The sequence below is a fragment of the Simochromis diagramma genome, unplaced genomic scaffold (assembly GCF_900408965.1).
Source record: "Simochromis diagramma unplaced genomic scaffold, fSimDia1.1 OVJJ01000705.1, whole genome shotgun sequence".
In the NCBI taxonomy this organism is placed as follows: Eukaryota; Metazoa; Chordata; class Actinopteri; order Cichliformes; family Cichlidae; genus Simochromis; species Simochromis diagramma.
This window is the reverse complement of record NW_024387448.1, coordinates 2,490,232-2,503,043: the sequence shown is the minus strand read 5'-3', so window position 1 is coordinate 2,503,043 and position 12,812 is coordinate 2,490,232. Positions and strand designations below refer to the sequence as shown.

Below are 12,812 nucleotides of genomic sequence, written 5' to 3'. Positions count from 1 at the left end.
ACCATGAATTCTGCTCTCTACCAGAAAATCCCGAAGAAGAATGTCTGGCCATCAGTTTGTTCCCTGAAGCTCAAGGGCACTCAAATTATACAGCAGGACAATGATCTAAAACACACCAGCAACTCCACTTTGGAATGGCTTAAAAGGACAAAATAAAGGTTTTGGAGTGGCCTAGTGACACAAATCCTAAAAGCAAAAGAAGAGAGAGCCAAAATTCCTCCACAACGATGGGAACGAGTCACTGCCAGTTATCACAAATGCTTCATTGTAGTTCTCACCGCCAATGGTGGCACAGCTGCTTATTAGAATTAGTGGCTGTTACTTTTGTCTGTAGGGCAGGTAGGTTTGGAGAGCTTTTCATTTAAAAACAGCATCTGGGTTGACTGGGGTTACGTTGGTCTAATAACATTGGTTTGATGATGTGAACTCTGTAAGTGTGACAAATATGGACCAAAACTAAGAAATCATGCATCACGCTGTATGAACAGCATATGAGTACATAGGTTGTATTGCTGTGTTGTGATTGCCTTTGTGTTTGTGCTGTCCAGCTTTGGAGGCCTTATACTGGACAAGACAGTGAGTGATCCCAACTTCGAGGGTATGGCTATCTTCACTCCTGTCATTAATGGTAAGCAGGTCTCTAAAATGAAACGGTGCCACATGTAATTACTTGAACATGTCTGTACAAATGCCTGTGCGGTAGTTGATGACAGTGAGTTTCTGTGTGTCAGCCAGCTCAAAGTTGTAGGAAGTTGAGATCTGTGTCACATGGGTATAGTAATAAAATTTGAAAAAGTGCTGCAGTTAAATCAAATGAGCTTAAAATTTAATGTCAAACTCTCATTTGATTTAGAAATAGTGATAGCTGCTCATGTTCGGGTTTGTTGTGCATGAGCACCACAGTAAGCACAGATTTAACAGCACAGTCCACCTCTCGGGGCACGGCTGAAATATTTCATTTTACCAGGATTTGAGTGCATCTAAAATCCCCATCCAAATACTTTGACTTGATCAAAGGATTTTTCTTTATTGGTTTCCTTCCAAGAAAACTGGAAACGCTACTATTTTGTGTGTTTAACAGCTCTGACGTCTGACATTAAAAAGCTGTAAACACAGAAGAAAAATATAAATGTGGTCGGTGGATAACCCATCCAGACTGGCTGGATATCAGTGTTCAGTGTTTTTCTACATAATCCTATTTAATTTGAAAACTGAAGCCATATTTCTCATAATATTAAAATCTTGTCTAAACACAGGAAGCAGGACAAGAACTTTGCTGAAGTAAAATTTTGATTTTGGCAACAATTTTGTTTATATTCATCGCCAAAGCACTAAGAACATATTATGTAATACCAATTGGGGGCATTCAGAACAGTCTAAATTACCATGCATGATGACCTCTCCTCAAGTACTTGAGCCTTTTTTTTCCAAGTGGATGTTAATTGCCATTGTGAAATGAACTGAAACCAGCTGCTAGTGGGAAACCAGTCTAAAATCATATGTGATGCTTCGGAAAATGTTCAGCCCTAATGTTAAAGTACACATGATTTGAAGTTAATGGGCTAAAACCTGAAGAACTGCCAAAATGTCCTGTAAATGAAGCCTTAAAACCACTGGAACATTTGAGAAGAACCAACTTTTTCCTTATGCACCAGAGCCATGATGTAAGGGCATCAAACTGCTTTCATGCATCTTTTGGAAACTCAATTTCTATGTTGTATTTTGCTTAATCAGAGTTCTTCTTTTACCAAAATATAATCACTTGTACCTAAAATGCAATATTTTGTGATTTTAAAAATGGAAAAGAGTGAAGAATAAATCTAGTTTCTCACCTATTTGACCAACTATTGAAAGCGAAGCAGCCAAACAGGGATATGGTTCTAAATTATAGACTGCAGATAAAAGATGGACCTAGCCAGCATGACATCAACTACTGGTTTGTGGACGACTGTTTTAAAGTTTGAAGTTTGGTTTCTTGACTCTAGCTTTTTTTTTATATTTGGAAAAGGGCTTAGCATGTAGGGCTGTGCAATATGAACAAAATCTCATATCCCAATATAAGAATTCTATCGTCCGATAACGATATGAATCACAAAAATGTAACATTTTCTGTAAATTCTGTGAATCTCGGGCAGCTCGACTTGCGGGAAGTGTTTCCAGCTGCGCGTCATGTAGCTGGAATCGAGTGTTTTAACAGATGCATGAAACTATACAATTTTAGACATAAGTTGTAACAGCCGCCGTTTTCTTTGTGAGTATTTATTACATGGCGTGCTGCGGGGAAAAGCCTGTTCTAACGTTTGAGTCTAAGGTTTATTTTTTAGCACCTGGCGGCTCTTTTTTACTTCTCATCCGTAAATAATCTGCTCTTTCACGTGATTCAGCTTATTTTGAAAAGTCTCAACAGGATCTTGAGCTTTATTGTGAAAGGTTTATGTGGAACATAAACAAGCAGACACGCGATGGTGTTACCGTTGTTGTTGCTAACCACAACGCATAAAAACAGGCGCTTGTCTGTCCGTAGTGTGGTTATATTAAATATAAGAGAAAAAGAGAACTTTAAGAAATTAATATAGCCACTACAGTGACCATCAAAACGATTAAAAAATATTACTGTAAACAGTTTATTTTGCGACACCACGAAACAAACGATAGCGTAAAATGAAACGATAGACGTTTTTATATCGTCACCCGATATATATCGTTATATCAACAGCCCTACTAGCATGCTAGGTCATCAGCTAACCATTTGGGAAGACCTAGCAGGCACTTAGTACCGTATAACTGCCTACAGTATAAATATTGTTTGTTTTATTTCGTTTTTTTATACCTGGCTATAAACATATTATTTCTGCTTGAAAATCAGCCATTTTAACATCAGTGTTGGAGCTTGCCATAACTGGACAGGAACTACAGTTTCTTCATTCCCATATTGTTTGACTTAATACTATTATCTTACAATAAAATAGAATAAATGCTCTTTTGATGGGACTACTAGCTTCTACTTAGGTCGTTTACTTTTGAGGATGCTGACTTTATCTACATCACCTTTGCTGTTGTGTCAAATAAGAAGAGAATAAGAAGAACCAACTGTCAGAGTAGCTACAATCACAAACAAAACAGCCACAGACAAAATTTGAAAAGGTCGAGCGTTGCAACAGCAGCTGAGTAGACTTGGCAAACTATTTGTGGTTGATTCGATTGTGCCATCATAATGATGCAAATACATGAGTAATAAGATGCAGCAAGTCAAGCTACTCTTTTAGAGGCAAGCATAAAAAACAAACAAAAATTTAAAAATGAAGCTAAAAATTGCAGTTCATCTAGTGGCCACTTGGTGTTGGTTCCCAAAGCCAATCGGTTCCCATAGTACCCATGTGTCCAACTTACCAGCGTTAAAAAGCATCCCAAAAATCATTAGAAAATCTCCTCAGATCAATAAAAAAACAGGATTTACAGTACAGGAATGTCCAGCTTCTGAAATGTATGTTTCTTTAAGATGTTAATACTTGGTTGGGAGCTCCATCACCACAAATTACTGCATAAATGTAGCGTGGCACGGAGGCAGTCAGCTTGTGGAACTGCTGAGGTGTTATTTTGACAGCAGTCTTCAGCTCTGCCTGCGTGTTTTTCATCTTCCTCTTCACAATACCTTCAAGATTCTTTATGGAGTTTAGGTGAGGTGAGTTGGCAGGACAGTAATAACATGGTCAGTGAACCATTTGGTAGCAGTTTTAACACTGTTCATCCTCTCCTGGAGGATGTGAATGATCGTCATCCGGGTAACCATTAAATCAGCAGTTTGCCAAATGATTGCGGCTGTATGTGCTAAACAAGGGTAAGAGATGTAAGGTGTTTATGCTGTTTGAATAGTAATTTATTGACATACTTAAATCTGAGATACTGGATTCCTGCTTTTTATGAGCTATTAAAAGAAAAAGGTGAAATATTTCTGTTTATGTGCACTGAATCTGTAAAATATACATTTTTTGAGACGCAGTAGTACAGTGTGTACCACAAACCTGTCAAATAAACATAAGGACGAGCAGAGAGATCGTCACACTGTGCTTATAGAGACCTGATCGTCATCTTTAATGTGTGTCAAACTTATGACATAGAGAAGAGGAAGCAAAAAAGAAGCAGCCCTAAGGCCGAGTGGTTTGGCTGTGAGGTGATGCGTGCAGAGAGCCGATGAGTATAGGAGAGAAGTCAATGTAAACCACTAATGATGCACAGCCAGTGTGCTGGCACAGCTCATAGGGCCTTGAATAACCACAGATCCTCCCTGTCACTGTTTCTCATTTTGATTCTGCCCATCCTCTGGCTGTTTCATAATTCGTACGCTCTTTGCGCCACGCTTATAATTTCTAAATTTCCCACCTGGTTTAAATTTCCTATTCTGGCTTGCAAAATATAACCAGCATTATGTTTTCCTCACAAAACACCCCTCTCCCTATCCTAATGGCAACTGTGCCTCTCTTTTTTTTTTTTTTTTTTTGTTTGGTTTTGTTTTTTGTGGGGCTAAGTACTTGGAAGGGTGCTTGATATAACCGAGTTAGTCACAGATATCACTGTCAACACCAGACGAAAATGGACTGTGAAAAGCAGCAGGATCTGCAAAAGCTGTCCTTGATTGTGTCAAAATGCGACTTTGAAGAGGCGAACAAATTCATTTCACCCAGAATCTTATCTTCCAGTTTGATTGTGTAACCCACCTGGAGCACATTAGAAATCAGAAAATGGCTCATCAAACAGTTCATGCTCAACCAGTATTGACACAATATTTATGCCAGAATTTGTCCCATTCTGATTTTTACAGACAGTTTTATTTGTGTGGCGTTCCACGTGCATGTGCGACTAGTCTTCACACTTTGCAGTGCTCTTTTGTACTCATCTCTCTTATGTTTCAGTTACTGTGACTCGAGTGGTCAGGCTTTAGCGTTGCTCTGGCTCGCGTCTCTCTGCAGACCCTGTCCGGATCACAGCTGTGCCAAGAGTGTGTCATTATTTGGCCTAATTTGTGTGCCGGCAGCAATAAATGAGATTAAGCGTCACTAAAGCTGTGTTTACTGTTCTTTGTGGGAGAGAACTTTGATAACCACCCTGTAGTTTCTCTTGCTTTGTTTACATCATCTTTGACTCAGCTCGTTCATTCTCTTGCCTTCTCTTCCCATGCATAGGAGTGGGTGGCAACTTGGTAGCCATCCAGGCCAGCAGGATCTCTACCTATCTGCACTTTTGGAGCATCCCAGGGGTGCTACCCTACAAGATGAGGCAGCACTGGCCCAATCCCTGCATCACCTTCTTCTCCTCAGGTAATGCTGCCATGCGGTGGAAGCTCTCTGAACCAGAAATTTAAACGATTTAAGGAAACTGACTTTAAATGTCCTAACAGGCGTTGGTAAAAAAACAAATTCTACTAATGAGGGGCTGGAATCAAGCATTCTAGACATACAATCAGCCCACCCCAACCTGTCTGGACCCCAGGAAGAGCCAGCCTCTTCACGAAATCTAAACCCAAGAGCTACAGCCCCAGGGCCACCCAACAGGCCCCACCACACCATAGTTTTAAACTCACTGTCTCACCACCATCATCGTCATTTTCAGCCAGAGACAAACGGCCAGCTCGTGTGAATGTGGGACTTGATCTATTAGCTGACTGCAAATAAGACTTCCAAATATGCTGATGTCAATCAGAGTCTGCAGAATGTGTAAAAAGTCAGCTGTTGATGTCAGATTAACTATAAGTGGTGACAATATTGACAATGTGGAGCTTGTAAAATAACTCAGATTATGTTACATCATACAATCACAGTAAAATTTAGACTAGAAGTTGGAGTCAAAAGATTGGTGATACAGATCAGTGGTTGATAACAAAAGGCACTATTTTCTTACATTTTCTGTCTCCCAGGGGTCAACTCAAAGTCAGCACGGGTGCTGTTGATGCTCGTTATACCCGGTCACCTGGTCTTCCTTTACGCCATCTCTCTGCTACAAGGAGAGGAGGCACCTATCACCATAGCCTTCGCTGTCTGCTACCTGTGTGCTGCTCTGATACAGGTACACTGATTCAGCCCCATGCCACATACACTGTAAGAAATCATTTGGGTTTTCCTGTTGATGGTAGCCAACACTGAGTGGTTTCTCATGAACTCGTTGGCTCTCAGCTGACCCTCAAGTTTCCAATGACAGTCTGACAGAGACTGTGAAAACCAGTCATCAGAAGGTACATTATAGACTTAGACTTTGTACAGTCTGATCAAAATGGCCACAACCACCTGTTACCAAAGTGTGAAATGACCTGTACCAGGTGTGTGTTTGAGCAGCTCACTGGGATAAAGAGTTGCTCCAGGATAGAGCAGAAAGTCCACCGCAATCCCCAGCATAACATCATCTATCATGTGTTTGGAAAGTCTGTGTTACTGAACAGAATTCTGTGTTTTGTCCTTTGATACCAAGTCAATAATAGTTTGGCACTCTCGGTAATCTCCTAGAGGTTCCAGATGTCAGATTTCCTAACAGCCCAAGCCCAGAAAAGTTGATTCCATTTCTAGGAAGCTTCATAGGACACTGCCACGGATCACAGATTTTTCAGCTGATAATCAAATACTTAAAACAATCAATATAGACCATGTAACCATTTAACCATCACTTTTAGATATACACTCTAATCATCTGCTCCAACTATTCATCCACTAGGTTTTATTTTTTCCTCTCCAACAGCTGTTTGTTCTTTCTTTCTTTATTATAAACAACTGTTAGAAAGCTGTTTACTTTTAGTTGTTTTAAACCACTTATCTTATCTTATCTTATTTAAAGTCAGCTCTACTTCTACCACTTTAGGCATTAATCACACCGGCCTAGAGACCAGTTGAAAACCCCGTCGCTCCCTCAGGTCGGTTTCAGGGGAAAATGCACGTTCTCCCACCGACTGGTGCGTGATCACCCGAGGTTGCTGGTTCAAATCTGTCTCAGAGAGTGTGGTGCACCAAAAATGTCCTGTTGCTTACTTTGTTCACTGCGGTCGCCCAGTGTGCACGCTTGTAAATGCCGCACGTGTTTAGATGCCAGACAGTTGGTAACTAATCACAGAATGATACTGAAACAAACTGCCACAAACTGGAAACAGAGAGCATTCACTATAAAAGTTAGAGCTGCGTCTTAAGCTGCATCTGAACTAGAAGCAAAGCGCCAAACAGAGACCACAGACGGAGAATGACATTGGGCAACTAAAAGGAACTACGCATGACATAAGCATTAGTGATGGGAAGTGATCAGGACCTGAGATACACTTTTCACAAGTTCCAGGGAAGCACTGATTGGCATATAACTTGATAGTAAATGGTTTAGAGGACCACCTAGGCAACTGGATCACTAACTGATTATTCAGTTACTTTCTGTTCCAGCAGTTGATGATGTGCAGTTAAAAATCTCATTTAATTACCTCAAACCATTTTTTTTTGTCCAACAGCTTGAGCTAACATTTAATACTTGAACCATTGTTTATTCTCTTAATCTTAATAATGTTACAGTTACTATTTAAATCATTTGCTTTACTATTCGCTGACATTTCCTGATTTCAACCATTGTTTTAGGGACAGATTTAACCATACTTTAACTATTAGCCATTTTTACAACTTACCCATAACCTTTAGAAAAGTCTAAGAGCTTGGAAAGAAAAGCCACAGGACTTCTTTAAATTCTTCAAGAAGCTTTTCTTTCCAAGCTCCTTAGACTGACCTGGATGACTGAGAACCTTCACAGACAACCTTTAGAAAACTATTCAAATTCCCCATCATTTTATTTTCAGTTGCTAAATATTACTATACTGTTACAACAGGTCTTTCAGTTTCGACAGTTGGGCCATTACATTCACCAACTTCATTCCTTTAGCCATACTTTCAACCGCCCATCTTTTCCTTTTAGCTGTTTAAATCATGTATATCATTAGATTATTTGTCCTTTACTGGCAGCTAATAGTTAGAAAAGAAGCTAACTTTACAAGTACTCTAACGTTTGATGCTAATTTTGACACTCACACCCCAGTTGTCTTCTCTCTTCAGGTGGCTATCCTCCTTTATGTTGCTGACCTAATTGTCCGTTTGATGTGGAGACGGAGTCTGGACCCTGACAACTTCTCCATCCCGTACCTGACTGCCCTGGGAGACCTGCTCGGCACTGGTTTCCTGGCTCTCTGTTTCCGCTGCGTGTCAGTGGTTCAAAGCCTGGGTCTATAAACTGATTTTTTTTCCATTAAGAACTGAACTCTTAGCCTGCCACCATCGTATTGAACCCGATTTTGTTGCATTAACAAAAATGCTTTTGATTGGACAATAAAGCATTTTTGGATCTTTCCCACTGCGCCTGAGAAATCCGTATTTGTCACAAATTCAAACCTTTACACTGATGGGAGGTACAGCACTGGTGACATCCACCCATTTACATCCATCCATCTGGATAGGTTATTCTGCTTGGACACATCCACTTTAAGCCTAGCAACCAATCAGTCTTTTTTTTTTTTTGCCCAGCCAAAATGATGTCCTTCATTTTGAATTAATGTTGACTATGATTCCTCTGTTTCTTGGTCCTTTATGTGGTTACCCTGCGTGGAATATGTAGCAACGTATCATAGTGGCATGACAGCAAGATTTTGTTTTGTCTTTTTAAATCTAAGGGATAGAACAGACTTAAAGCAGCCCGTCTTTGGGTGCACTGCACTATGCATTTATTTTGGAGGATGGAGAGGATGATATATGTCACCGTATAAATGACATATGTCATACACGAACTCAGCAGTCCCCAACCCCCGGGCCACCGACTGGAATCGCTCGGTACGGGCCACGTGAGTTGAGGCTCAGGTGTGAAATGTATCGTTAACTCAGTGTCCCTGGGTCTTTTCCCACGTTTTAATTGTGAGACTTATTTTCAAAGAAATATTTATGTGTTACCATAGCGACCAGAGAGCATTAAGGGGCAGAGAGGAGGATGTTACTCTCAATGTTGTTGGCCCATTTCAGGATGCTGCTGCTAATAAAGTTAAAGAGTTACATAGTGAATTTGCGTTTATTACAAAATACCACGGTTTTTATCTTGGTCATATTATTTTATTTTGTTGTATTTATCCGCGACACCTTAAAGGCCGTGAAAACATTGTCTGACACTAAACGGGTCCGTGGCACCAAAAAGGTTGGGGACTGCTGCACTAACTGGAATATAAAATAATGGGGAATGTTCTCATGATAATCTTCTTATCTCTATCATAATCCACAGAATGTACTTTATAAGGATTCTAACAACCAAAATAGACACCAGTCTTTGTGCAGATTTATAATGTTGAGATACTGAGACAGATGGACGGACAGAAATAATAACTGTTAAATGTTTGACATCTGTAAATCTTTTTTTTTTCTCTTGTCCACAATGCACAGCGCTCTCCTGAATATGTAATGTTCAGATTATGTAGAGCTTCTTGTTGGACATTCACTAGATAAATGTACCGTATCGTTAGCGTGCACATTAGGTCAACAAGCTAATGATTACGAGAAAGGAGATTGTTGTTCAGATTTCACATCATACTAGAAATTGTTAAAAATGTGTTTCTAAACACTGAAGTGTGAAAATGTGTGTGCACCTCTCACCTTGTGCGTCACGATCTCAATGTTCAGAAAGCGTTCTGCAATATTTTGATAGTTGTGAACTTTGTGCTGCCACTTGATGATTTTAAAAAACCAGACAGCTGCCTCTGGAATTCTCTCACTACTTGATATTACATCCCTTTAATGGAGGGTCAACAAAGCCTTACTATTCATAGTGATTTTTTTCAGAACCAGAAGACCTCATCATTACAGCAGTGAGTGCATACTTATTTTGTCTGTTATGGAAAGTCTTTGCACATATTGGACTTTAAGGTTTTAGCTCAGCTCTTGACCAAATCCAAAACTTACCTTTAACCCCAGTTCTTGGTCATAGTCTGTCTTGATATCCTTGATTTTCTTTGTCTTGTCTTAAAACCCCAAAATAGTAGAGTTCAGAAATATCCCACTCTTGTGGACACGTTTAATCCAGGCTGGTATAATTCGCATCTGGTGTCACATTCTGGCTGTGTTCACTGTGCCCTTTTTTAATTCACGTAACAGTTAAAGTCATGTTTATGCTGTTTTATATTCAGACTTTGCACATTCAAATGTTCAATAAAACACAAAAGATAGAATCGGTAAAAGTTCATGACAGCATTTGGGTGACTAAATCCGACTGGCCCAAACTATGTCCTTGTCTTTCTGTTTGAATTTACATGATGTTTCAAAATAACACTGAAACACGAATGTGTGTGTAGATGCACTCATTAAACACAAGGAGAGTTTCTCATTTTTCACGTGCATGCACTTTTCGAGTAAACCTCAGACATAAATGCGTTTCTGTCAACAACCTGTCTTCTCAGTGAACATTTATGTGAGGTACTGCAGTGTTAATAGGTCTTTGCTAAAAGCTTTTATTGTAACACTGTTAAGCACTAGATGCACAAGAACAATAGACGTGTACTACTTGAATTCCAGGTTAGTCATCTGAGATTAGTGTATTAACTGTGATACTGTGAGATTTAGACCGCAGCTAAGATTGTGTTGTACCAGCACACAAGTGAGTCGTAACCAGTGCGGGTGAAGGGGCTGGATGATACAATTTAAAATTTGTCATTCGCATAACGATTTAAGGTTAATATGACCGTTTTAGGAAATTAGTTATTTAGACTATTATGATTGTTTGACTGGGGATTGTCTGCTGTTTGAATTTTTGACAGTGATCCAAATTAGACGCACATTTAATTTAAAACTGTTAAAAGGAAAGGTTTGGTGTTTTAATAAATTATTATTTTCAACTGCCATTTCTAAAAATGCAAGTAACTAAATTACTCTGAGTAAAATATTTGGATAAGAAGGATGGATGTTGCTGGTAAAGCCAGAGTTGTTGTAGTAGTCCCCCCGCTTCATTCATGTTCACATGGAAGACATATAAAATGATGTTCTTGTAGTCTACCGTAGGTGGCGTGATGTCTGCCAAGTTATAACCAATTAGAGGGTATTTGCATTGGGGTCACCCTGTAACTACAAAATGTTCTGATCCAAAGTGGAGTCTCGCATACATGCTGACCACTACACCAAATGGTTAAAAGAGAACAATCACAGATAAAAACATGGGAACATTACTTGAGCATTTAATTTGGTAATTTTATAAACATGGACCCAAGTTCTAGTGATGGCGATAACTTGTTCACAGTGCTGCCTTTTATCCCAGTTAAATGCTTAAACTGTAAAATGGAAAAAACTATTTATCTATGTCAAAGGCAATCACTGTAATATGAACTTTAAATAGTGAAACACTCTGTACCTTAAAACTAGCATAACTTTATGCTAGTATAGCTCCCTATTGAGCTATACTTATATGTATAGCTCAATAGAGCTATATGTGTATGGTATAGAATAAGTTTAATTGGCTTAGGTAAGCTAGCACCTGCTAATTACAGCTAAACCTTTAAAGTGAAGCAATGGTAGCAGTTTAGCTAATTGTTAAAGATAGCTAAATACTTGTTTGCTTTAAACTTTAGAGTGATAACTATTTATCTTAGCACTAACATAACCTAAGGACCTAGTCACACAGTCTGCAACCATCTGGCAACAACCAAACGTGTATTCTCTGATCAGTTGTGAATTGCTGTGAGAAGTCACTGTGAGGTTGCTTGCTCAGCTCATTTCATACGGGCCTAGAGACCAGGGCAGTGTGCATTCGACTGGCAACTGGTTTCTCTGTATTGTGTGCAGTCACTAGCATGGAAATGATTGCAGAAAGATATATGGTACTGCACCAAAAACCTCCTTGAAATTGCTTTAGTCACTAGCAGATTGCTGCGGTCTTCAGCAAATTGTCCAGAAGATGCTGACTTTTAAAAACTATTCGACAGGTGGTAGTGAAACTGGGAAGACAGAGTTGTCCACTAGTCTCTAGGCTTGTGTGAGTGAGGCCTAAAAATCTACAAGTTATAAACAATGAAAACGAACATTAACTGCTAATATAATATACCTGCTAGCTATTAGCTCAACTTAGCTCACTGTAAATGGCTTTTAATTGAGAGTGGTCAGTCTTTGCATCTAGCTTTTTGCAAGAAAGCAAACCTCTATTTTATTTATTTCTTTTTTAGTGTATCATCCAGCCCTATTGGAGTGCAACTGGAACAAAAACATCTGACTGCAAACTTGCACTGTGTTTTATTAGTAGTCTGAAGTTGCCTTGAAAGCAAAAATGTCAACCATGTTGTAACTAAAATCTCGTCTACAAGCATCTCAATGTTAAAAAAAACAAAACAATCTGTATTTAAATGTTGCAACAGTTCTTTGTCTTTTCCTTTACCTTTGTCAGAGCTTGTACTGTACTTCAGTGTTGACACTGCCACATTATGACGTTAGGGCCTTTTTAAAGCGTCTTTATTTTCTAAGTTTGCTGTGTTCAGTTCTTTAAGCTTCCATACCTACACTGTGCTGTCTTACGTGTCTGGAGATTAAAGCAAAATTGTTGGTGAGTGTTAATGTGACTTTGTGGCTATGAACAGTTCTATTTTAATAAAAAACTAACAGACTAATTTCCGATTGTCTGTGGCATTATCATACAAATAAGAAAAAAAAAGTCCCGCTACTCCAGCATGTGTATGGTTTTTAAAGTTTGGGGCAGTTTTACTATTCCTACTGCTGAAAGTGTAAAGAATGCACGAACAGTGATTTTTGCACGAGTTGCAAAAAAAAACACACAAAATACAGTTTCTGCAC

General features: G+C 39.2%; 1 protein-coding gene across 5 annotated transcripts in view; it reads left to right on the top strand.

The window, feature by feature from the left end:
• Positions 1-12,628, top strand: part of LOC120722659 (solute carrier family 41 member 3-like) — a 45,134-nt gene extending 32,506 nt beyond the window's left edge. For all 5 annotated transcript variants that reach the window (XM_040013726.1, XM_040013724.1, XM_040013725.1 and 2 more), the window contains 4 exons: positions 549-628; positions 5,181-5,315; positions 5,912-6,060; positions 8,064-12,628. In XM_040013726.1, the coding sequence (XP_039869660.1) occupies positions 549-628; positions 5,181-5,315; positions 5,912-6,060; positions 8,064-8,237 (538 nt within the window). In that variant the 3' untranslated portion in view covers positions 8,238-12,628. The remainder of the gene's footprint in view (positions 1-548; positions 629-5,180; positions 5,316-5,911; positions 6,061-8,063) is intronic.
• Positions 12,629-12,812: the final 184 nt, after the last annotated feature.